This window comes from Manis pentadactyla, chromosome 2 (genome assembly GCF_030020395.1).
Source record: "Manis pentadactyla isolate mManPen7 chromosome 2, mManPen7.hap1, whole genome shotgun sequence".
Classification (NCBI taxonomy): domain Eukaryota; kingdom Metazoa; phylum Chordata; class Mammalia; order Pholidota; family Manidae; genus Manis; species Manis pentadactyla.
This window is the reverse complement of record NC_080020.1, coordinates 215,351,841-215,370,823: the sequence shown is the minus strand read 5'-3', so window position 1 is coordinate 215,370,823 and position 18,983 is coordinate 215,351,841. Positions and strand designations below refer to the sequence as shown.

General features: G+C 53.8%; 2 protein-coding genes across 2 annotated transcripts in view; one reads left to right on the top strand and one right to left on the bottom strand.

Annotated features, from left to right (window-relative positions):
- The first annotated feature begins 144 nt into the window (after window positions 1-144).
- On the top strand, window positions 145-15,791 carry CIMIP2C (ciliary microtubule inner protein 2C). Its single transcript, XM_036903413.2, has 4 exons — window positions 145-398; window positions 10,561-10,834; window positions 11,985-12,097; window positions 13,876-15,791. Exons 1-4 carry the CDS (start codon window positions 325-327, stop codon window positions 14,018-14,020), a joined length of 606 nt encoding a protein of 201 aa, XP_036759308.2. The 5' UTR covers window positions 145-324; the 3' UTR covers window positions 14,021-15,791.
- Window positions 15,792-15,908: 117 nt separating this feature from the next.
- The window catches only part of CIB4 (calcium and integrin binding family member 4), a 44,814-nt gene continuing 41,739 nt past the window's right edge, over window positions 15,909-18,983 (bottom strand). Inside the window, 3 exon segments of the mRNA XM_057497349.1 lie at window positions 15,909-16,021; window positions 16,222-16,310; window positions 17,268-17,383. Of these exon segments, the coding sequence (XP_057353332.1) occupies window positions 15,991-16,021; window positions 16,222-16,310; window positions 17,268-17,383 (236 nt within the window). The 3' untranslated portion in view covers window positions 15,909-15,990.

The window sequence follows — 18,983 nt, the reverse complement described above, 5'->3', positions numbered from 1 at the left end:
CCGTCGGGCAGCTGAGCAGCAGCACCCCCTGGCCGGCGGGGTAGCAATGTTGAGGCCATTCATGGTTGTGAAAGCTGAATGTGGATGCGGGCGGCCATCTGCGGGGTCCACACGAGAGCGCGTGGAGACGGGCGCCGCTCCTGGGGGCGGCCCGCGGGGTGCTCCAGGCGGGGAGGGCGAGCAGGGCTCAGGCCCGCGAACGCAGGGCGGCGGCGTGACTCCGCTCGCGTTGCCGGGCGCGCGGTTGCCGGGTGACCCTGGGCTGTTTACCGTGGAGCGGAGAGAGCCAGACGCCGGGCTCGCTGCGCGCTCGCCGTACCCACCATGGCCTCTCGCAGCGCGGGCACCCTACTGACCGAGTTCACTGCCGCCTACGTGCCCCCCGGCCTCATGCCCGGGTAAGGCCGCCGCCCCCCAGCCCCGCCTAAGCCTGTGGATCGGAGCCCCTGGGCGCCCCTCCATTCCCCTTGAGGTTTGAGGGCTTGGGGAGCCGAGCCTGCCCTGGCTGCGCGGCCTTCCCCGAGTTGGCGCTTCCGCCTTCGGAGGAAGTCAGTCCCGCGCGAGCGCGGAGCACACCCAGCTGGGGCATGCCTGACCGCCAGGGCATGGGGGCCGGGAAAGGGGGAGGAGAGGACCCCGGGCGGGCTTGGTGTTCGGAGACGCCGGGGCGGGAGGGAGGGTGAGGAGCCCCCAAGGCAAGAGCGGGTTCTTGGGGCCCCAGCACAGTGCGGGGCACCCAGGATTCGCGCAAGATTAGTACTTGGAGGAGGAGCGAAGGAGACCGGCGGGGGCCTAGGGGGCGACTCAGAGACCTGGAAGGCAGGGCGGGCAGTAGTTCGCGTTAATAGGATCACTCTCCACCGGAGCTGTGGCCGCTTCTCCCACCTGTGGCACTTAATCCTTGCAGGATTCTGGCTTTGAACCTTCCCAGCCCCAGATTTGCCCTGCCCTTAGCATTTTCAGATGCTCGGTCAAACCTATGTTCCCTTTCTCAGGCTGTTTTCAAACTCCAAACATCTAAGATGCGAGTCTGACTGCTCCCTCTGTTCTGTGGCCCTTTCTCCCCAAGTGTCTGAGATTTCCACCCCCAATCTCCTCTTTCAGGGTGTAAGATTGTCTTCTCTCTCCCATCATTCAAAGTGGGCACTGAGGGCAGGGCCTGGCTTCTGAGAAGCAGCCTGCACTGTATCAGTACATCTGTATTGAATGAATGAAGGAAGGAAGAATGAATGAATGAATGAATGAAATTAATGTCTTGAGAGTTCCTAAGGCAGACTCTCCATGTGGGTAAAAAAAAACGAACAAAAAATCATAATACCGTGTTCTACAAACTGAACAGACTGCAAAATGAAGAAAAGACCTCACCGTATACTTTGCATAAAGTTTGGGTTGTCTTAAAGCAGAATAAGCAAGGCATTGAGGGGCTGTGATAGTAAGATCATATCTACACAGAGGTAGAGCAGTACTTAGGGGAATGTGCTATAATGGTAATCCAGCCCATTTGTGGCCAGGACCTATCTCTGGGTCTTGGGAGCTCTAAAACTGCTTGGGTTCCCATCAAACAAAGCTGATTTATGAGGTCACAACTGTTTCCTGCAGTCAAGCCAGGTATGTTAGAAAAGGTGATTTCGGATTTTCCTAATTCTTTTATTCATTTAGGCATTCCTTTGATAAAGACACGTTGAATGGTTGGGCTGTGCTAGGTGTTGTGTTACAAACAAGTTGGGGGCGGCCCTAGACCCAGTCCCAGTCTGATATAAATATATAAGGTTTAGTACAAAGCTGTTTTTGTAGCCTTGGCTAGTGATGTTTATACCACATTCTGGGTGTTACCATGAAGTTTGATGATATACATTGTTAAAATTTTTTCTTAAGCCCACCACTTTCTCCAGTTGGAACCTAAGCTTCCCCTATCAGTTCCCTCATGTCTGGGTTTGGGGAAACTGCGTGTTTCAGATGCCATCCTAGGATTCTTAATCCATGGCACTGGTCTACAGTTCCCTTGAGCATCCCTTCCTGTGACTGATCAAGAAATTGTGATAACAAGTGAATCTTATAAGGCTTCAAGCATGGTCTGGGCCAGTTTGAAGAGCTGCGCCTGTATATGCTGCTTTCTCAGATAAATCTTCCTGGGAGGCATATGCTCTCCCTAAAGATCCGCATCAGTGAAAAATGAATTGAGTTGTCTTCATGTGTTTCCAAATGCTACCTCACTGGCAATTTTGTTAACTTAATGAAAGAATTCAAGATTCCACACCACACTTGGATAATTATTATTTTTGTGTTCTTTTCAAACATTAATCACAGGATTTTAAGCACAGCTAGTCTCTTCTGACACTCAAACCATCCCCCTTACCAGTTTTATTCATAGAGGCAGAGAATATTCACAGTGGGAAGGACCTCAGAGATCACATAACCCAGCCCCATCCTGTCCTATACATGGTCACTGAGGTCTGGTGGGGATTTGTCTGAGCCCCAAGTTGGTGATGGAAGAGCTGGGCTGGAACCAGGTCCTGGGGCTAGAACCAGCCCTGTAGTAGCACTGTGACCCCCTTGTATGAGTGCCTACTGTGTGCCAGGCACTACACTGGGCTCTTTACAGACAACCCTTCACAACATCCCAGATGAGAAATGAGCTGCACGCTCAAGGTTATTCATCAAGTTGCTCAGCCAAGTCTTTGTAACTTTAATACCCTGGCTCTCTTCAATCCCTGTAACTGTTGTCTCTTATCCTTAATAGATTCCTGCAGTGTTCAAGGTCTGATTCTAGGTACCAAGGGAAACAGGATGCTGTTCATCAGACTAGCTGGCCAGTGTGCTCCAACTGGTCCCTTGCTGCTCCGGGTGGCACAGCCCTAAGGCTCCTTGCCACTATCTAGCCTGTGTGCCATCCCTGCAGTGAGCAGGGATTTCTTGGACCAGAGTCCCTGGGATTGTAAGACGTTAAAGGGATGAGACTGGCCTCAGTGAGCTTTGGTGCTTGCTGCTTGCAGGTCAGATCTAAGCAGTATCCATCCCCTTGCTCTTTGCCTCTTGCCCAACCTTACCAGGCTCAGTCCAAACTGTGGATATGCCCCTGTATGTCATTTGCACCCAGGCTGCTACTGCCTGTGATGGCTACAGCTCCTGCTCAGTGGCTCTCACTAGGAGTAAGTGCAGGGGTCTGGCACCCCAGCACCTCCTTCCATCTGCCTGGAATGGCAGGTGCCCATACCTGCCACTGAGCTGGGCTGGGGCCTCAGGGGCCTCAGGACCCTAAAATCAGTGCATTACACACTTGCTGTTGTCAAGAGGATGGTCCCACAGGGGTGACTGTGTCCTTTTCTCCAGAATCCTGTGCTATAAATGTTTAACAACCAATTCTCTGGAGGGAAAAGCCCTGATTTATAGCATTTACCCATTATCTGCAGTACAAATGCCCCAACACGGCATCACAGTGCAGAGTTGGGAAGAGACATGCAGCAACGACCTCCTATATAATAATCCCAGCATACAGATAAATAGACATAAATAACCTCAAGAACACAGATAATAAAAAAACATCATATATAATTAAGTAGTGTTAAGTTTTGAGTATTTATTACCTTTTTCTTCAGTATAATTCCTTTAATTGTAACTTTATATACTTTAATTTTTTAGTGCTGGCTTAAAAAAAAAACAGGCTTACAAAAATCTGGAGGATTTAGTAATTGGCTCTCCTGAGCCAGTAGACCCAGCACTCGTCACCTCCGGCACGGCCCTGCCCGATCCTGCCGATCCTGCCAATCCCGCCAGCTTCTTCAGGCCTCAGACTCTACCTTGCAGGCTGGAGAGTAATGGGGAAGTTTGTTGCATTTCCAAAGCTCCTTCCATCACAGTCCAGGCCCTGGCACTGGAGGTGTCGCTCCCGAGTATGAAATAAGGGCCACCTGCCCAGAAGGGTGTAAGAAACTCTGTGTGCCCAGGCAGGTGGCTGATGCCTCATAGGACCCAGAGGAACTGAGGAGCCCTCCTAGGAACGGGTCAGCGGACCCTGGAGACCTGGGCCCTGTCACAAGGAGTTTCCTTCTCTCCGTAAGAATCACCAGCCCTTAAAAATGTGCCTCCATTTGTGAGTTTGATTCAACAAATATTTACAGAGCATCTGCTGAGTGCCAGGAAGGCCAGAGATGCAAATATGAGTAGAACACAGCCCTTTCCCCCCACTGAGTTTGTAATTCAGGAAGAAAGAATATACTAAAGGCCCAAGTAATTACCATACAGCAGAATGTGAACATAGACATAAACAGAAGCAAAGAGGGAAGACCGTTCACTGGAAGGGACAGGCATGGTCTGTGGGGCGGGTCAGAAGAGGCTCCACGGGAAAGGGATATTGGAAATGTACCTTGAAGGATGGATAAGATCACAATTCAGGGAGAGGAGGAGAGAAGCTTCTTCTGGGTGTAGGGACTGGCCTGAGGAAAGGCACAGAGGAGATATGGTAGGATATGCTTCTAAAGAAGCAAACAGCCCACGTGGCTGGGGTGGAAAAGCTGAAACTTGAAAGTGAATGACAGGCTCAAAAGACCTCCCATGGAGGCCAGGTCCAGCAGGGTCTTGAGCACCTGGCCCAATTTGTTCTTAATTTCATAGGCAATGGGGAGATCCTGAAAGTTTTTGCCCAGAGGAAGGATATGATCAAAACTGTATGCAGCCGGAAGTGTTAGGGGGAAGAGGGCATGTGTGGAATGAGGACATGCTGAACAGCAGCAAGTTAATTAGGTATTAAGGCTGCTCAAGGGATCTTGATTGCTCATGGTAATTAATTTTAATATTAGCTATGGGACCAAAAAGTACTATTAAGAGGCAGGCAGGGACTGCTGTCTGTTATCAGGGTAACCACAGTGGGCCTTAGGATGCACATGGGATGGTTGCTGAGGGCCCAGCTCCTAGCTTGTGTGGCGTGCAGGTGGGTGAGGGGCAGGGGACAGAGGAAGGGACGGGGAGGATGGGTAGCGGCACCATAGGGACTGTTGGATGCCCCATTATGAAACCTGCCATTCCCGCTGTTTGCTCCACCTTGGCCTGCCACTTGACCAACATAAACAGGTCTTGGGAAGGCTCTACCATGGAACGGCATGGGGTCATGGCTGAGGCACACAAATGCAAGTGCGTACAAGGGCCACAAACCTAGCTAGCCAAGGGGTGCCGGCTGAGTGCTGACTGTGCTTGCACATGTGCAGTGTGCGCCCCTCCCTAAGCAGCAAGTTCTAAACAGAACCTGGGATCCAGGCAGAATCTTAGCATTGTGGAGGAGAGGGCTTCTATCCTATTGGGATGCTAATATCTTGGCATTCAGAGAAGGTGAAAAAGCAGAGAGCAGAGGAGTATGGCAGAGAGCCTGGGGGTGGCGAAGAATCACAAGAACACATCACATTTCTATAGCTGCTTTCTTCTGAGCTTCTGTGGGTGGGACGCTTTGTGCCGGCAGATGCTTTGCAGATCAGAGCCAAGCCCCTTTTAAAAGAGTTCCAGGACATGGTGCCCCAGGTTTCTGGACTCTTGCCTCCTCCAGAGAACATTTATTAAGCACTTGTCATGTGTCAGGCGCTGTGTAGGTACTGATGATAATGGAGATCACAAATTAGCAGAGGAGATGCACTAAATGCATCACAGTGTGGATGAAGGGCAATCCTAATGTGAAGCCTAGATACTAGGTACAGGGTGCGAGATCAGGGGAGGTGACAGAGAGCCCTGGCTCCGTGAGAGTGGGAGACACCCCAGGGACAGGAGGAGACACAGCATTCCAGGCAGAGGAAATGTGTGTGGAGGCTTGGAGAGCGTGCAGATTCCAGAGACTTAGTTACACTTCCAGGACATAGGACGTGATGAGAGAGAGTGAACTGTGGTCATCTGTAGTGTGTTTGAGAAAGATCGCTCTGGCGTCAACATGAAATGACAGGCTGGAGGCGCTGAAACTTAGTCTAGGAGACTAGCTAGGAGATTCAACGCTGTCCAGGTGAGAAAGGAAGGAGGCCTGTAGCCGTGGGACAGAGGAGGGTCACGGGAAAGTCACGAAGAGGGGAGCTAGAGCAGGACGTATGGAGAGGTTGGACATGGAGGGTGGCAGTCCCTGTTTCTGGTGGATTCTGGTGGGTAGGGGTGGCGTTAAACAGGACAGGGAAATCCAGGAGGAGGAGCAGGCTAGTTTCAACTGGACTGAGCCTGGTGCCTGTGAGTAAGCCCCGCATGGACGGCTGGGTATATGGACCTGTGGCTAGGAGAAGGGCTGAGGCCGTAACTGTAGACCCAGCGTCCTCAGTACTGGAAGTCTAACATGGGTGAGTGGGTCCCTGAAGAGGAGAGGACTCTTGGGCCACCAGAGCACCTATAAGATGAGTTTAAGGGAGGATAGTCAGACTCCAGTCTGCCCTCTCTGCCCTGGGCTTCTCCTCAAAGCCTCACCCAGGGGAAACCCCTTCATGGAGCTCCACCAGGGCCCTCGCCTCCCTCCTTGAGTTTGCTGCCACGACAGCCTTGGCCACCACATGGCCATGACTCAATTAGTGCAGAACTAGGAGGGCAGAGCAGTGTGGACCTCCCCAGTCCTGGCACCTGGCACTGCGCTGGCACACAGTAGGCTCCCAGGTACTCTTAGGACCGTCTGACTCCCTTTAAAATAAAAAATACGCCTGTGAAGAAGAAAACAACAAGACACCCCAACTCCAAACACCTAAACTTAACCGAGGTCAGTCTGTGGGGTGCATCATTCCAGGTTTTTTTTGGGTGTATACTCAGTTCTAGGCGGGTGAGTGGGTGGATGGATAGAAAGACAAAGCAATTTAAAAAAATACCATCACACCATATTTGCTATTTAAAAATGAAAGCATGAAATGTAATCATCCCAGAACTTCACTGAAGAGAAAGATTCAAGAAAAAGGAGCGTAACTAGGCTTTAGATAAACGCCAATTCATCTCAAGAGATATTAGTCCTAAAAGGTCCCTCTAGAGAAGAGAGAGGATAAAAACCATGAAGGGGTTAGAGTCATTATGCTATGTATTTTTTGACAAAATTTCAATTTTGAAAGCCAAAGGTTGACTCTGCCTTAGAATTTCTTAGTAAGTGCGCTCTCATCTCCCCGGCCACCCCCATGCCCCATTTTAGTGGCTTAAATTATTTTTTACTTTGACAGGTTTTATAACATTTACATTCTGTTCTGTAACCAGCCTTCACCTAGTTACTATTCCTAGTTCTGTACTGAACTAGATTTGAAAAGCTGATCATCAGTCATTCTAACAGAGGTTCTAAGTACTGGGTATTTTTCCTTTTGAGTCATCTCTTAGTTGCAGGATATTGACTCAGCACTACTGTCGGGAAGAATGTAGGTGCTTTATTCCCTGAGGTCCTTCCTGCCGGGAGAGGAGCAGCATCTGAGTGGCCACCTGGCCGTGTCTTTTCAGGACATGCTCTTTTCCCTACGGAGTGCTGCTGTAGATAGCCTCTCCTCAGTTTCCATCCTGTTGCTTTACTCTCTGTATTGTCAGGACCCGGCAGCACCCAATGACCAGCAGCTCCTGTGGGGAGAATGTGAACCAAGGACAGCGAGATGATTTTATGTGACCTTAGTGAGAAAGTACAGGTTCGCCTTTAGTGGTGGGTCAGCAGTAAGCCTGTATTCAGAAATACAGGAAGAGGAAGGGTCGTATGTGAGAAAGCAGCAAAGCTTGTGGCAGAATATTGCAGCCTAGAGAAAATGTGCCCAGAGAAACAGGGAGGGACCAACAGTGATGAGGGAGGCCCTGGGTGAGGGAGGCAGGGAGGCTCCAGACCCGGAAGGGGCAGCCATGGCCAAGAGGAGGACTCTGTTCTGGAAGGAGCCCTGGCGACCACATGGGCTGACGGGCATTCACCAGCCCCACATCTTCCCAGCACAGGAAGAGATAAGGCCCATTAGCAAGGACCTCAGGAGGGGTCAGCAGAAGGGCAGAGGCAGGTGGGGGAGGGTTAGGACCACCAAGGTCATGGCTGAGGGCAGAGAGGAGCCAAGGGACAAGAGAGGTGAGATGGAGAAAGGCCTAAGTCTGCTGGAGGGTCTCTGCCCTCTGCTATATGCTCGGTGCCCAGCCAACCTCAGGCATACAAGATTCTAGAAAGGCTGAGGGTGGGTAGGACCAGGAGCCAGGGAGGGAGTCTTTTTATGTTTTGCCTGCAGTAGAGAGCAGTTGGAAGACCTGTCAGCAATCACTGTGTTTCACCTTCTTGCCTTTCACCTGAAGATGGGAAGAAGGGGATCATGCATTGCTGTCTAACTCTAGGCCAATATACATTCTGTAGCTGAGGAGGCTGAGGCCCGAGGTGGCCACAGAGGTGACATGGAAGCACTCACTTCAAAGACCTCCATGTTCTTCAGGTGCAGGATGAACTCCTGAAATGGAGCCGCCCAAGAAGTTGCAGCAGTCTGGCGGGCTCCCTGTGCTTCCTGGGGCTTCCCTGGGGATGTTTTGATGTGTGGTAAGGGAACTTGGCTGAGAGATGGACATCAGGTGCCTCAGCAGGGCAGACTCAGCAGTACAGGAGGCCCCTGGAGCATGCTCTTGGGCATTGTGTGCAGGCCCAACTGTAAACACCGCAGGTGTCATAGGCGCATCAGCCATTCATCTTTTCATTTGTTTAATAAACATTTCCTACCCGCAAACCATGTGCCAGTCCTGGCATTGAGAACCAGGGATCTAAAGATGAGTAAGAGATGGCTCAGCTCTGCATTTGAGAGGCTCCCAGGCTAGTGGAGGAGATAAAGCTGTAGGCAGCAGAGCCAAGCAGTGCAGAGTGAGATGTGGGAACAGACAGCAGGACCCGCCCGGGCCTAGAAGACATGGCGAAGAAAGACTTCTTCAAAGGAGTGACATTTGGGCAAGACTTAAAGGGCCATGGAGTAGTGGGAGGCAAGGAGCAGGGGCGGTGGGAGTGGCCAGGTATGGGTTCCTGATGGCAGGAAGCACTGGGCAGGGGGAGGGCTGGGGAGAAAGAGAAAGAGGTGGAACGGGGGAGCAACAGCCGTCATGTGCAGGGACCTGCCATGGCTCTTTGCTGGCGACCGGGCAGCAGGGACGCTGAGGTGGCTGCAGAGCAAGGCGAGGGTGAAGTCACAGACTTGACTGCCACACTAAAAATTGACTCAAGAAAGTTCAGTGTGGAAAACTGGCACAGGTTAGTGGTTTAAGTGCGCCAAGAGGGAGAAGAGGGAGGCGGCCACGGCCACAGTGCAGTCGGGGCTGGAGCTCAGGCCAGCATGGAACTCAGGGCCTGGTGACTGACTGGACGTGAGCGGTGGGGCTGAGGGAGGTGGGCACCTATGTCCCGTCCCTGACCTGGACACCTGGGGAGTGCTCTTCACTGATCTGGGATGAGACTGATGGGAAGGTGGGGTGCGTGGGTGCCCAGGTGCCCAGGGAACATCCAAGGGAGGTGTCTAGTGTACAAGTGCATGGCAGCCCGAAGCTGGGAGGGGACTTCTGGGCTGCAGACAGAGACAGGGTCACTAGCACATGGGTGAAGGCTAAGGCCATGGGATGAATGCCATCACCCAGGAGGACCGCGTGGGCCCAGGACAGACCCCAGAGGACGAGGGCAGAGCAGGTGCATCATGAGAAGGAACAGTCAGAGGTGTAGGTGAAAACCCACAGACAGGAGACAGCAGTGTCATGAAAACCAAGAGCTGTGTTTCAAGGAGAGAGAGGTCAACAACGTCCAGTGCGGCAGGCAGGCCTCTGGCCACCTTCAGAGAGCCATTCTAACGGCATGATGGGGCAGGGCCAGGTTTAAGGGGTGAGGAGCAGAGGGAAGCCCTCGCGTGGCGCCCACTGGAAAGGCTTTGATCTCTTGCTCACACAAAGGCTGCAGTGAGGCCAACTCTCCCCTCGCTTTGCCAGAACAAGGTGCTGCCCTCGCCCAGGGCTCATGAGCACACTGTGGCAGCCTGTGCTCTCTGTGCCCCCAAGGGTCTCTGCTCGCCAGTCTCTGCCTTGGATGCAGATGGTGTTGGAGCCCCTGAACCCTGGTCGGGCTCTGCAGGCCCTTGGAGTGGCACCTTGTGAGGTCTCTGTGCTGGAATGAGGCTGCATCAGAGCCCAGTCTCAGCTATAACAAATCTGTCATCACATGTCATCGCTAAGCCCCCACCAACTTCTCATGTAACTTCTCATTACCCCGTAATGAGGTAACCGCAGGACGTCAGAGCTGCAGGAGGCTTCTGCACCCTAAGGCCTGCCCCCCAGCAGAAGGAGGGCCGAGAGAAAGAGATTTGCCAACAGCCTTGCTGAGAGGTCAGGCCTGGCACACAGGTGTCCTGGCCCCTGGGGAGGCCTCTGGTCCTGAGGACCATCCTAGACGTCTAGGCAGAGAGCTCTGTGGGGAGGAAGAGCCCTAGAGTCTCTGTCACTTGTCCCTCCTGAGACCCAAGCCAGGCGGTGCACCTCAGGAAGCCTCTCAAGGCCCAGAGGTGACGAGCCAGGTGCATTGGCCTCACCCCATTTTAAGGGCTGCTCTCGGAACAGCCCTGGAGCCCTTCCTGATCCCTCCTTCCCCTCCCCCTGCCATCTCAGGTACGAAGGCCATGTTCCCGGTGTGGCCTTCACCTTCGGCTCCACCTATGGCACCACCACCCTCAAGTACTTCCAGGACCACCGCAATGCAGCCCTGGAGAAGAGCCACACTCCGTTCAGCAAAGGCGGCCACTTCCCGACCATCTTCTCCCCAAACCCCAACCTCGTGATGACTTACCACTCCCGCAGCCGAGACCGCTGGCTGCACACCCCCAGCTATACCCGCTTCAACCTGGACAGTGACCGCGGCACCCAGCTCGCTCAGTTCTACCAGGTGGGCTGCGCCGGGCCGGGCTGCCTCCCCAACCCCCATCCCGGGGAGGGTGACAGCTGGGTCCCTGGGGGCTGCAGCGCCTTTTTGCTTTTTCCAAGCCCCCAAGCCAGCAGGGAACCCAGTGAGTTTGTCTAGGGTTCCCAGGGGAGAGGGCCTAGGACTCTGCTTCCCTGACTCCCCACCCCAGGGGCTGTGGGTCACCCCCACTGCCATAGAGCTGAGAGCCTCTGGGGATGCTCCCGCCCTTACTCTTGGCCCTATGGACCCTTGCTTCCTTCCTACCAGAGAGAAAGGCCAAAGATTCACCCACAGAATGAAGCACACATACACAAAGCCCTTGTACACCCCCATCCCCGCTCCAGCCCCAAGTCTACTCTGAACTGTCTCTGCCCACTGGCATCCCAGCACCCAGGGCTGTGGATGTGCTCCCGGCCGACCTCAGCTCCAGACTAGACCCTGACTGCCTGCACCCTCTTGTCCCTGTCCTGCTCCTCTGGCTCCTAAAGCCCCCTCTAGATCTGGCTCAGACACAGCCCAGGGGGCCACAGGCATACACGTGCCTGCCCACCTTAGTCCGGTCCAGGTCTCATTCCTGCTGTGTTCCTAGAAACCTCACTCTCTCCCTCACTTCCCCTGCACACACCCCTCCAGCCCGAATTAAGGACAAAGTGTCTTCTGGTCCCTAGGGTGGAGAACCGTGTGAGAAGGCAGCCTCCCCAGGGAGAGGGCCAGGTGGGTGCCATCAGCTGGGAGGAGCTGTGGACCATGTCAGTGGGCCTGGGAAGGATTCGCCCTCCATCTCAGCCCTCACACAGAGCACATGCTGACCAGGAGTGGGGAAGAGGGAGAAATGAATATGCCAGCTCCCCAGTGCTGCCTGTGAGCCAGGCTTCCTGCACTTTACTACTGCTGGTCCCTAGTTCCTTTCACTCTCCATAGCAAAGCTGGTGTGGTGTGGTGCATGCCATTATCTGCACTAGACAGAGGAGGAGCTGGGCTCGGAGAGGACGCTCAGCCAGGGACTGCTCCCAGGGCATAAGTGGAGACAGTCCACACCCGCTGCCCAGGTACAGCCAGGCGGGGCCTGCAGGTGGCCAAGGTCCCGCCTGCACACTACTGACCTGTCATCTCTTCCTTGGTCGAACTGCAGATGACACAGCAGCAGCGGAGGTACTATCAAGACAAGACGGGCTTGGTGCCTCGGGTTCCCTACTTTGTGCTGCCTGCGAGAGAGTGGGAACGGTACCCCATCCCCACCGACCTGTGAGTGCCTGCCGTCCCTTCACCCACGCATTCGACAAACACATGTCACAGGCCGCGGGCTCTTGGCTGGGCACGCAGGCACCCGGCCTGAGAGGAGTTGAGACCTTGCCCTAAGGAGCCAGCAGTACAGAGGGTGATGGTTACAGAGTAAGAAAGGGTTTCAGCAGCCTCAGGAGGGATGCCAGGAACCCAAATGAGTGGAGTCAGGAAGAGCGTTTTGCTGGACAGATACACTGGGACTTTGGAAGTAAACCTCATAATCTAAGGGCCTGAATCTGCAGGCTTCTCCCCCTGCAATGGCAGGCATGCAGCTTCGCTCGGCCAAATCCAGGCGCAGCTACTCTGAGCAGCAAGGAGCTGCTGCCCTCTGGTGGATTCAGAGGGCACTACACAGAGCAGGGAATTGGTCCCTCATAACCCCATCCATCCATACTCAGAAAATGTTCTCATAGGGACATGAAACTGTCTTTCAAAGTCCAGCTGTCCATCTAACAAAATATGAAAGCTCCTCACTGCCCGCACCTTGCTACTTTTATCTGGGAAAGCTTCTTCCCCCAGGGAAGCCCAGTTCTGCCCTGGGAGATAATCTGAGATAAAAGCACATGATTTTTCTGCTCCTTCTTGACGCCCCAGCAGAGAGGTCAGAAGTCTATGCTGCCAAGGTTTTGTGTTGGGTGGGGGGCATCTGGAGGTCAGTGGACAGATCTTGGGTTTCCATGCTGACTCCTTGCTTGCCTCAGAAGCCCCGAGCTCACCACCATCATTACTGGTAAAGCAGCAATCCTTTCCACAGCTCAATGGTCCTTAAAGAAACGGGTATCACTGCCTCTATAAGTTCCTCTCCTCAAGATAAATGGGTCCATTTTATAAGTAGGGAAACTGAGGCTTAGCAAGGCCTTGGGGACTTGTGCTGGATGGTAAGTCTGGCCGGAGGTAGAACCTGGAGGAACCCAGGTTTCCAAACACCAACTCTAGGACTCTGGGTCTGGCCATCTCCACCCCAGGAGGGCTCTGAGTCAGTCTGAACCTGCAGGCAGTGTGGGACCTCTCCTGGGGACATACTCATCTTGAGACCACTCTGGGCAGGATCCATACCTCCGGCATCTGTGGGGAACCTGGGCTGCACCAGCCCTGCTTCTTCTCCAAACCGCCTGGCAGGCTGCACCACTGCTGATGGCTTCCTAGCTGACACAGGGGGCTGACCAGGTAGTTGAGAGTAAGAGGGTCAATGCCCGCACTCAGCCCCTCCCCTGATCACCTCTGTGGACTGGGACAAGTCCCTGCCCTTCTTGGGTGTCAGCCCCATCATTGTCACCACCACCATCACCACCATCACCAGCATCTTCACCATGACCATCACCACCATTACCATCACCATCACCACCATCACCATCACCATCATCATCATCATCACGACCATCACCATCATCACCATCACCACCACATCACTGTCACCACCACCATCACCACCATCACCATCACCACATCACTGTCACCACCACCATCGCCATCACCATCACCATCATCACGACCATTACCATCATCAGCATTTCACTATCACCATTAGCAGCCTCATTATAAGCACTGTACTGCTGTACACATGCAAGTTATTCTGACCTCAAGTGCAGGGTGACATGTCAGACGTTGAGCTGGGGAGCAGCCAGCAGGGTCAGCATCAGCATGGGCTGGAAAATGGCCTGTGGGGCTGTGGTTGGGCATTTTCACCCCCTCTCCTCCCTGGCACACTGCATAAGACTGGCTCCATCCTCACCCCCCAGGCCTCCTCTGAACCCGAAGAACAAGTGGCACCTTTTTAGAGTGTCCCCTGGCAACTTGAAGACCTACCAGACGTTCCCCTCGGGAAAGAGGGTCTCCCCCCAGGAGCGGCAGAAGAGAGATTGCTACTTTGAGTTCAGAGCATGACACTCTGAGAGCCGTGGCCCTGACCAGGGTGGCTTTTTGGAATAAAATCTGTAGCCATGATCGTCCCATACTCCTCTGCTCTGAGCCCCAGGAGCACCTGGCCTCAGCAGGACAGTGGCAGAGAGTCTCATCAGACAGCACTGCATCTCAAGGGCTGTTGACACCTCAGCCCCAGGGGTTCAAGCCAAGAAAAAGCAGTGACCAGTGATCTGCTGGGTCCACGCTCCTCTCCCCTGAGGTTGGGGCAGGTAGAACCAAGGATTGTATGGCTCCTGAGTCTTGGTGGCAGGTCACTCAGGTAGAGAGAGACCTCCCATCAGCTTCCACTGGTATAATCAAGGAAGCTCCATTACCCCCCGTCTCAGAATGAGGGTGGAGTGACCCCAGAACAATTGCACCAGGTGTTAAATGCAAAGGCATTCCTGCTTGAGCCCTGGTTCAGCATCATTTAGTTCACACAATAGCCTGTGAGAGAGGTGACGTTATCCCCACTTCACTGACAAAGACGTTAGAGCTCAGAGAGGTTAAGAAAGTTACCCAAGTTCACACAGCTTAAAAGTGACACGGTCAGGAGTTGAACCCAGGTCTCTCTGACTTCCAAGTTCTAGCTTTTCCACTACATACCCTGCTTTTGGTCTATGTGGAGACTGAAGGGCAGGAATGATGCAGCTCTTGGGATCCCAAAGGACCCTGTGGTGCCTGAGAGAACAAGCTGTGCAGAGCAGCCACTTTCTGCATTCCGTAAGACCAGCAGGGGCAGGCTGATTTGGCATCCACCCCTGGGACAGTTCTAGGAGAGAGGAGGGATTAACACAAGGTGAAGTCACTCTTCAAGAAATCTGTGTGTGTCAGGAATCTCTAGGCCAGGAGTGGATCCCTGGGATGGGTTCCCAGGCCACATGCCTGAGGTGGCTTGGGAGGGCCAGGGTCTGGAATGCCTGCTGTCCCCAGGCTGTGGCTTCCCACATCCTGGGATGCCTCCTGCCTGCTGGATGTGGGTGTGGGCAACAGTCTCTCAGTAGACAGGATCTGGGCTGGGAACCTCAGGCCAGCTCCGTATCCACCCCACGGGAGTTCTCCAACATTCCAGCACCCCTTGGATTTGATCAAGGAACTCCATCAATCTACAGGGACTTTATTACCCCTGAGTGGGTGAGTCAGGACCTAAAGACAAGGAGGCCACTGCAGGTTCAAGTCCACATGAGGGTAGAAGGGCGCCTCCCCTCTGAGCCAGGGTTTAGGCGCTCCCCTGTGGGCCCTGCAAACAAGAAAAGCCATGTGCCCATCAGATAGGCATCTAACAGCTCTCAGAAGTCCCAATGAGGGTCTTCTTTGTGTTCCAGAGTCCCTGACCAGCTGGGCCCCAAAGGGTCCCTGTGGTGGCTAAATTCATTCCAGGACTTGGCTAAATAGCAAAGTAAATACGGTCTGATTGCTGGTCACACCCTATCGAGTCCCAAGGGCTGGGGGTACCAAGTGGGGCCAAGATGTCTTCTCCCTCAGTGAGGACTGGGACGTTGGGCGCCAACTGGAATGACTGCTCTCTCCTATGCCAGGAGAGAGATAAGAGGAGGTGGCCCCAAGGAAGCAGGGGAAGGGTACATATTTTCTTGGTGAACTTCAGCCCTTTTGGCTTGGTCTCCCTGCTGTGACATGGGTGGGGATTTGAACTCTGCCCTCAAAAATACTGGCCAGTCCAGCATGCTTGGTGGTGTTGGCAAACTTAAGCCCTTGGAATGAGCAATTCTTAATAAAAAATACTTCTACATGACATTGCATTCAAAAACTGATGAGTTAATGGGGCAAGGTTTTTTTATTTTCTTTATTGAGGGAACGGTATTCTAGAAAGTGAGGGAAGGACAGGGACAAAGTCATACTTCTAATCAGAGGCCGCCGGTGCCTGCAGGGGGTTGAATTCCAAGTTCTTGTGGTCTGCCTTGAGCCTGCCTGATCAGGTAACTGTGGCCACATCAGCATCCCCAGAAATGAATCCGAAAGGAGCTGAGAGAAAGCATCCTTTGAGCTGCCTTGAGCTGCTGGCCTAAGCGCCCTCTGATTTCTGGGTTCACTGTGGTCCTAGCGGCACCCTCTGGTGCCAACCTCTCATGCCCTTATTCTGAGTGATGGCTGGCTTCCAGCTCTCCTTCCTGCCCGGCAGTGTGCTGAGCACACCCCCCACCACCCGCACACAAACACCTTACTTCATAAAGTCTGGAGACTTGGCCATGGCGTGTTCAAACTCTGAGAAAGACAGCATGTTGTCATTGTCCAGATCGGACTCCCTCAGGACCTGACCAGGGTAGGGAAGGAGCCAGAGAGCAGACAGGAGCCCGGCATGAAAGGGGTGCAGGGATGGGGAGAGAAGTTCCATGTACTGAGTGCTACCGTGGGCCAGGCTCTCTGCCAGTGCTTCACATGCATCCCAGAGTGCCAGCCCCCAGGGGGTGGGTGTTCTTCACCCCCACCTACTCCCCACCGCTCCTGAACAAGGACGTGGGTGCACAGAAGCGACGGTATGTGCACTGAGGTCTAGGACCTCGTGGGCTGGTCCATCATGGGAAGAGTCCTCTTGGTGCCAAGCACAAACTTGGCAGTGCGAGCTAGACCAGAGGCTTTGGGTGATGGCCTGGCCCAACCCTGCCTGGGCAGCCCCTGGCACACACGTGGTTTGTGAGTTCGCTCAGCAGGTCCTCTGTCACAGGGTTGAACAGGGCGACAACACACCCTCACCCCACCCACACCTGCTCCTGTTTTGTGGTCACAGGAGGCCCAGTGAGGTTGAAAAGGCAGTGACGACCCCTCACAGTTTTATCTTTGCTTCTGGTTCCCATCCAGACCCAAAGCACTTGGCCTTAGGACAAGGGACCCATGTTGTCAGGTTTATGAGGATGTCTTCACGTCCTGTCACACTTTGAACTGTCACACCTTGGACTGTCTCCCTAGGCCATCTAGGCACTGTGTTGTGCTGGGATCATGGGGAGGAGGAGACATTGCGATGTGTCCATCTGATGCTAAGCTGCTTTTGGGCCACCTGTCTGCAGTAAGAGGTGGTGGGAGGGCCCCTTGGAGAGGGTGGCTCAGGCACACTGCTCTGGGGACCCTGGAAGGGAGTCATGATAGGGGAGGAAGGCCAGAAACTGGAGGGCAGCTGCCTCCAGCCGTGTTCCCACCCCCAAGGGTACCTCACCCTGCCATCCGGAGGCTTCGGGTGATGGCCTGGCCCACCCCCACCTGGGCAGCCCTGGGCACACATGTGGTTTGTGAGGTCGGTCAGCAGGTCCTCTGACACGTCATCACTGTTGAGCAGTCGGAGGATGATCCTCTGCAGGCCCTCCTCATCGATGAAGCCGTTCTCATTAAAATCTGCAAAGAGGAGGCAGGGCCTGAGAGAAGGAAGCTGCCTTGGCCTTCAAGAGTCCCGGGGGCCATGGCACCAGCCAGGACCCCAGAGACTCCCATCAGCCCCTGGGAAGCCCCTCAGAGCCCAGCTGTACCACGTGAGCCTGGAACCTGGCCCCCACTGAGGCTGGGCAGACCTGAGGGGTGTGGCGTGCTACAGGGCAGGCCGCAGAGGAAGGTGGTGCTAAATAACATTATGATGACTACAGTAGTAATAAGCATCGATGGAGCGCATACTACCTACTTAGATGTATCCTGAGACCTTCACCTGTTTTAAGTCATTGACTCTCCACAATCAACCTTTTATTAGTCTCACTTTTGTCTCTGTTCCCCAAGGCAGGTGGAAGGTACACCTACCTGTGTTCCTCCTTAAGCAGATGGCTCTGCCCTGGATGAATGTTTATCAGCCCCAGGAACTGGGGTGTAAGCCCTGATAATCATCCGGGCTCTCTGTGTGCAACTGTGCTATCACGCACTGCACTATGGGTAGTGGCTGAAAGCAAGTGGAGAGGACAGAGGCACCAGCAGCCAGACTGGAGGGAGTAGGCAGCCGCAGTGACTACGCACTGCGGGTGAGACCTTCTGCAGCCTTTCCCAGAGACCCTGCAGTGTCTCCAGGCATCCTGCTGGCCCAGCTCCTATATGCAGAGACTGCAGCAAAGTGACAGGCTTTGGTCCCAAGCCATTTGAAAGCAGAATCATTTGCTGGAGTAAAATGTAGTCCTGGCCAGTTCCCCTCCTTTGGGGGTGCAAGGGCAGAGCAGTCTGGGAAAGGCTGAGTGCTGGGAGCTCTGGGCCCACCCAGGTGGCCTCAGCAGCCTCAGACTTGCAGCCTTGGGCCCCTCTGGGGAGGGGAGTGCCTCCCTCTTGCTGTTTCCCAAAAGTGGGAGAGATTAGAGAGCTGGTGCAGTCAGATTAGAGAGGGGAGTTCAGGTCCTCCCCTCTCCAAACATGCTTACCATCATCATCCCAACCTCTCTGTTATGTTACTCCTTGCAATTTACAAAGTACTTCTGCAAAAATCAGCTCACGTGACTGAGGGAGGGAGGGCATGTTTCCTGGGCTTGCCTCCCTGCCTCCCCAGCCGCTAGCATCCTTCCTTGCTGGTCAGATCTCAGGAAGGTGTAGGAAATCTGCCACCTGCACTCGGGCACCTGCCTGAGGGTAACTCTCAGCTGCTGGAAGCTGAGCTGGTGGGAGTGGGAAGGCAGTGCTGGGATGGACTTTGGTCTCACGGGTAGAAAGTCTCCCCAGGAGTGAGAAGAGAGAGAGGATCAATTATTTGGAGGCCAGGAGTGTACCTCAAAGCAAAGAAACTGGAGCCCAGTAGGTACATCCCTGGTAGGTGTGGCTGACCCTGCTGGATTCTTGATTGAGAGCCACTCAGCCCTTCCTTCTTACTAAAAGAACTGCAATTCTTATTCAGGACGACACCATGTTCAGCTTAAAACACTCATCTTTCCAGTCTCCCTTGCAGTTGTTTGTGGCCATGGGACATACTTCTGGCCAGTGAAGCATAAAGATGCTGGGTGGCACTTCCAAGAATATTTGTTAAAGGAGAATA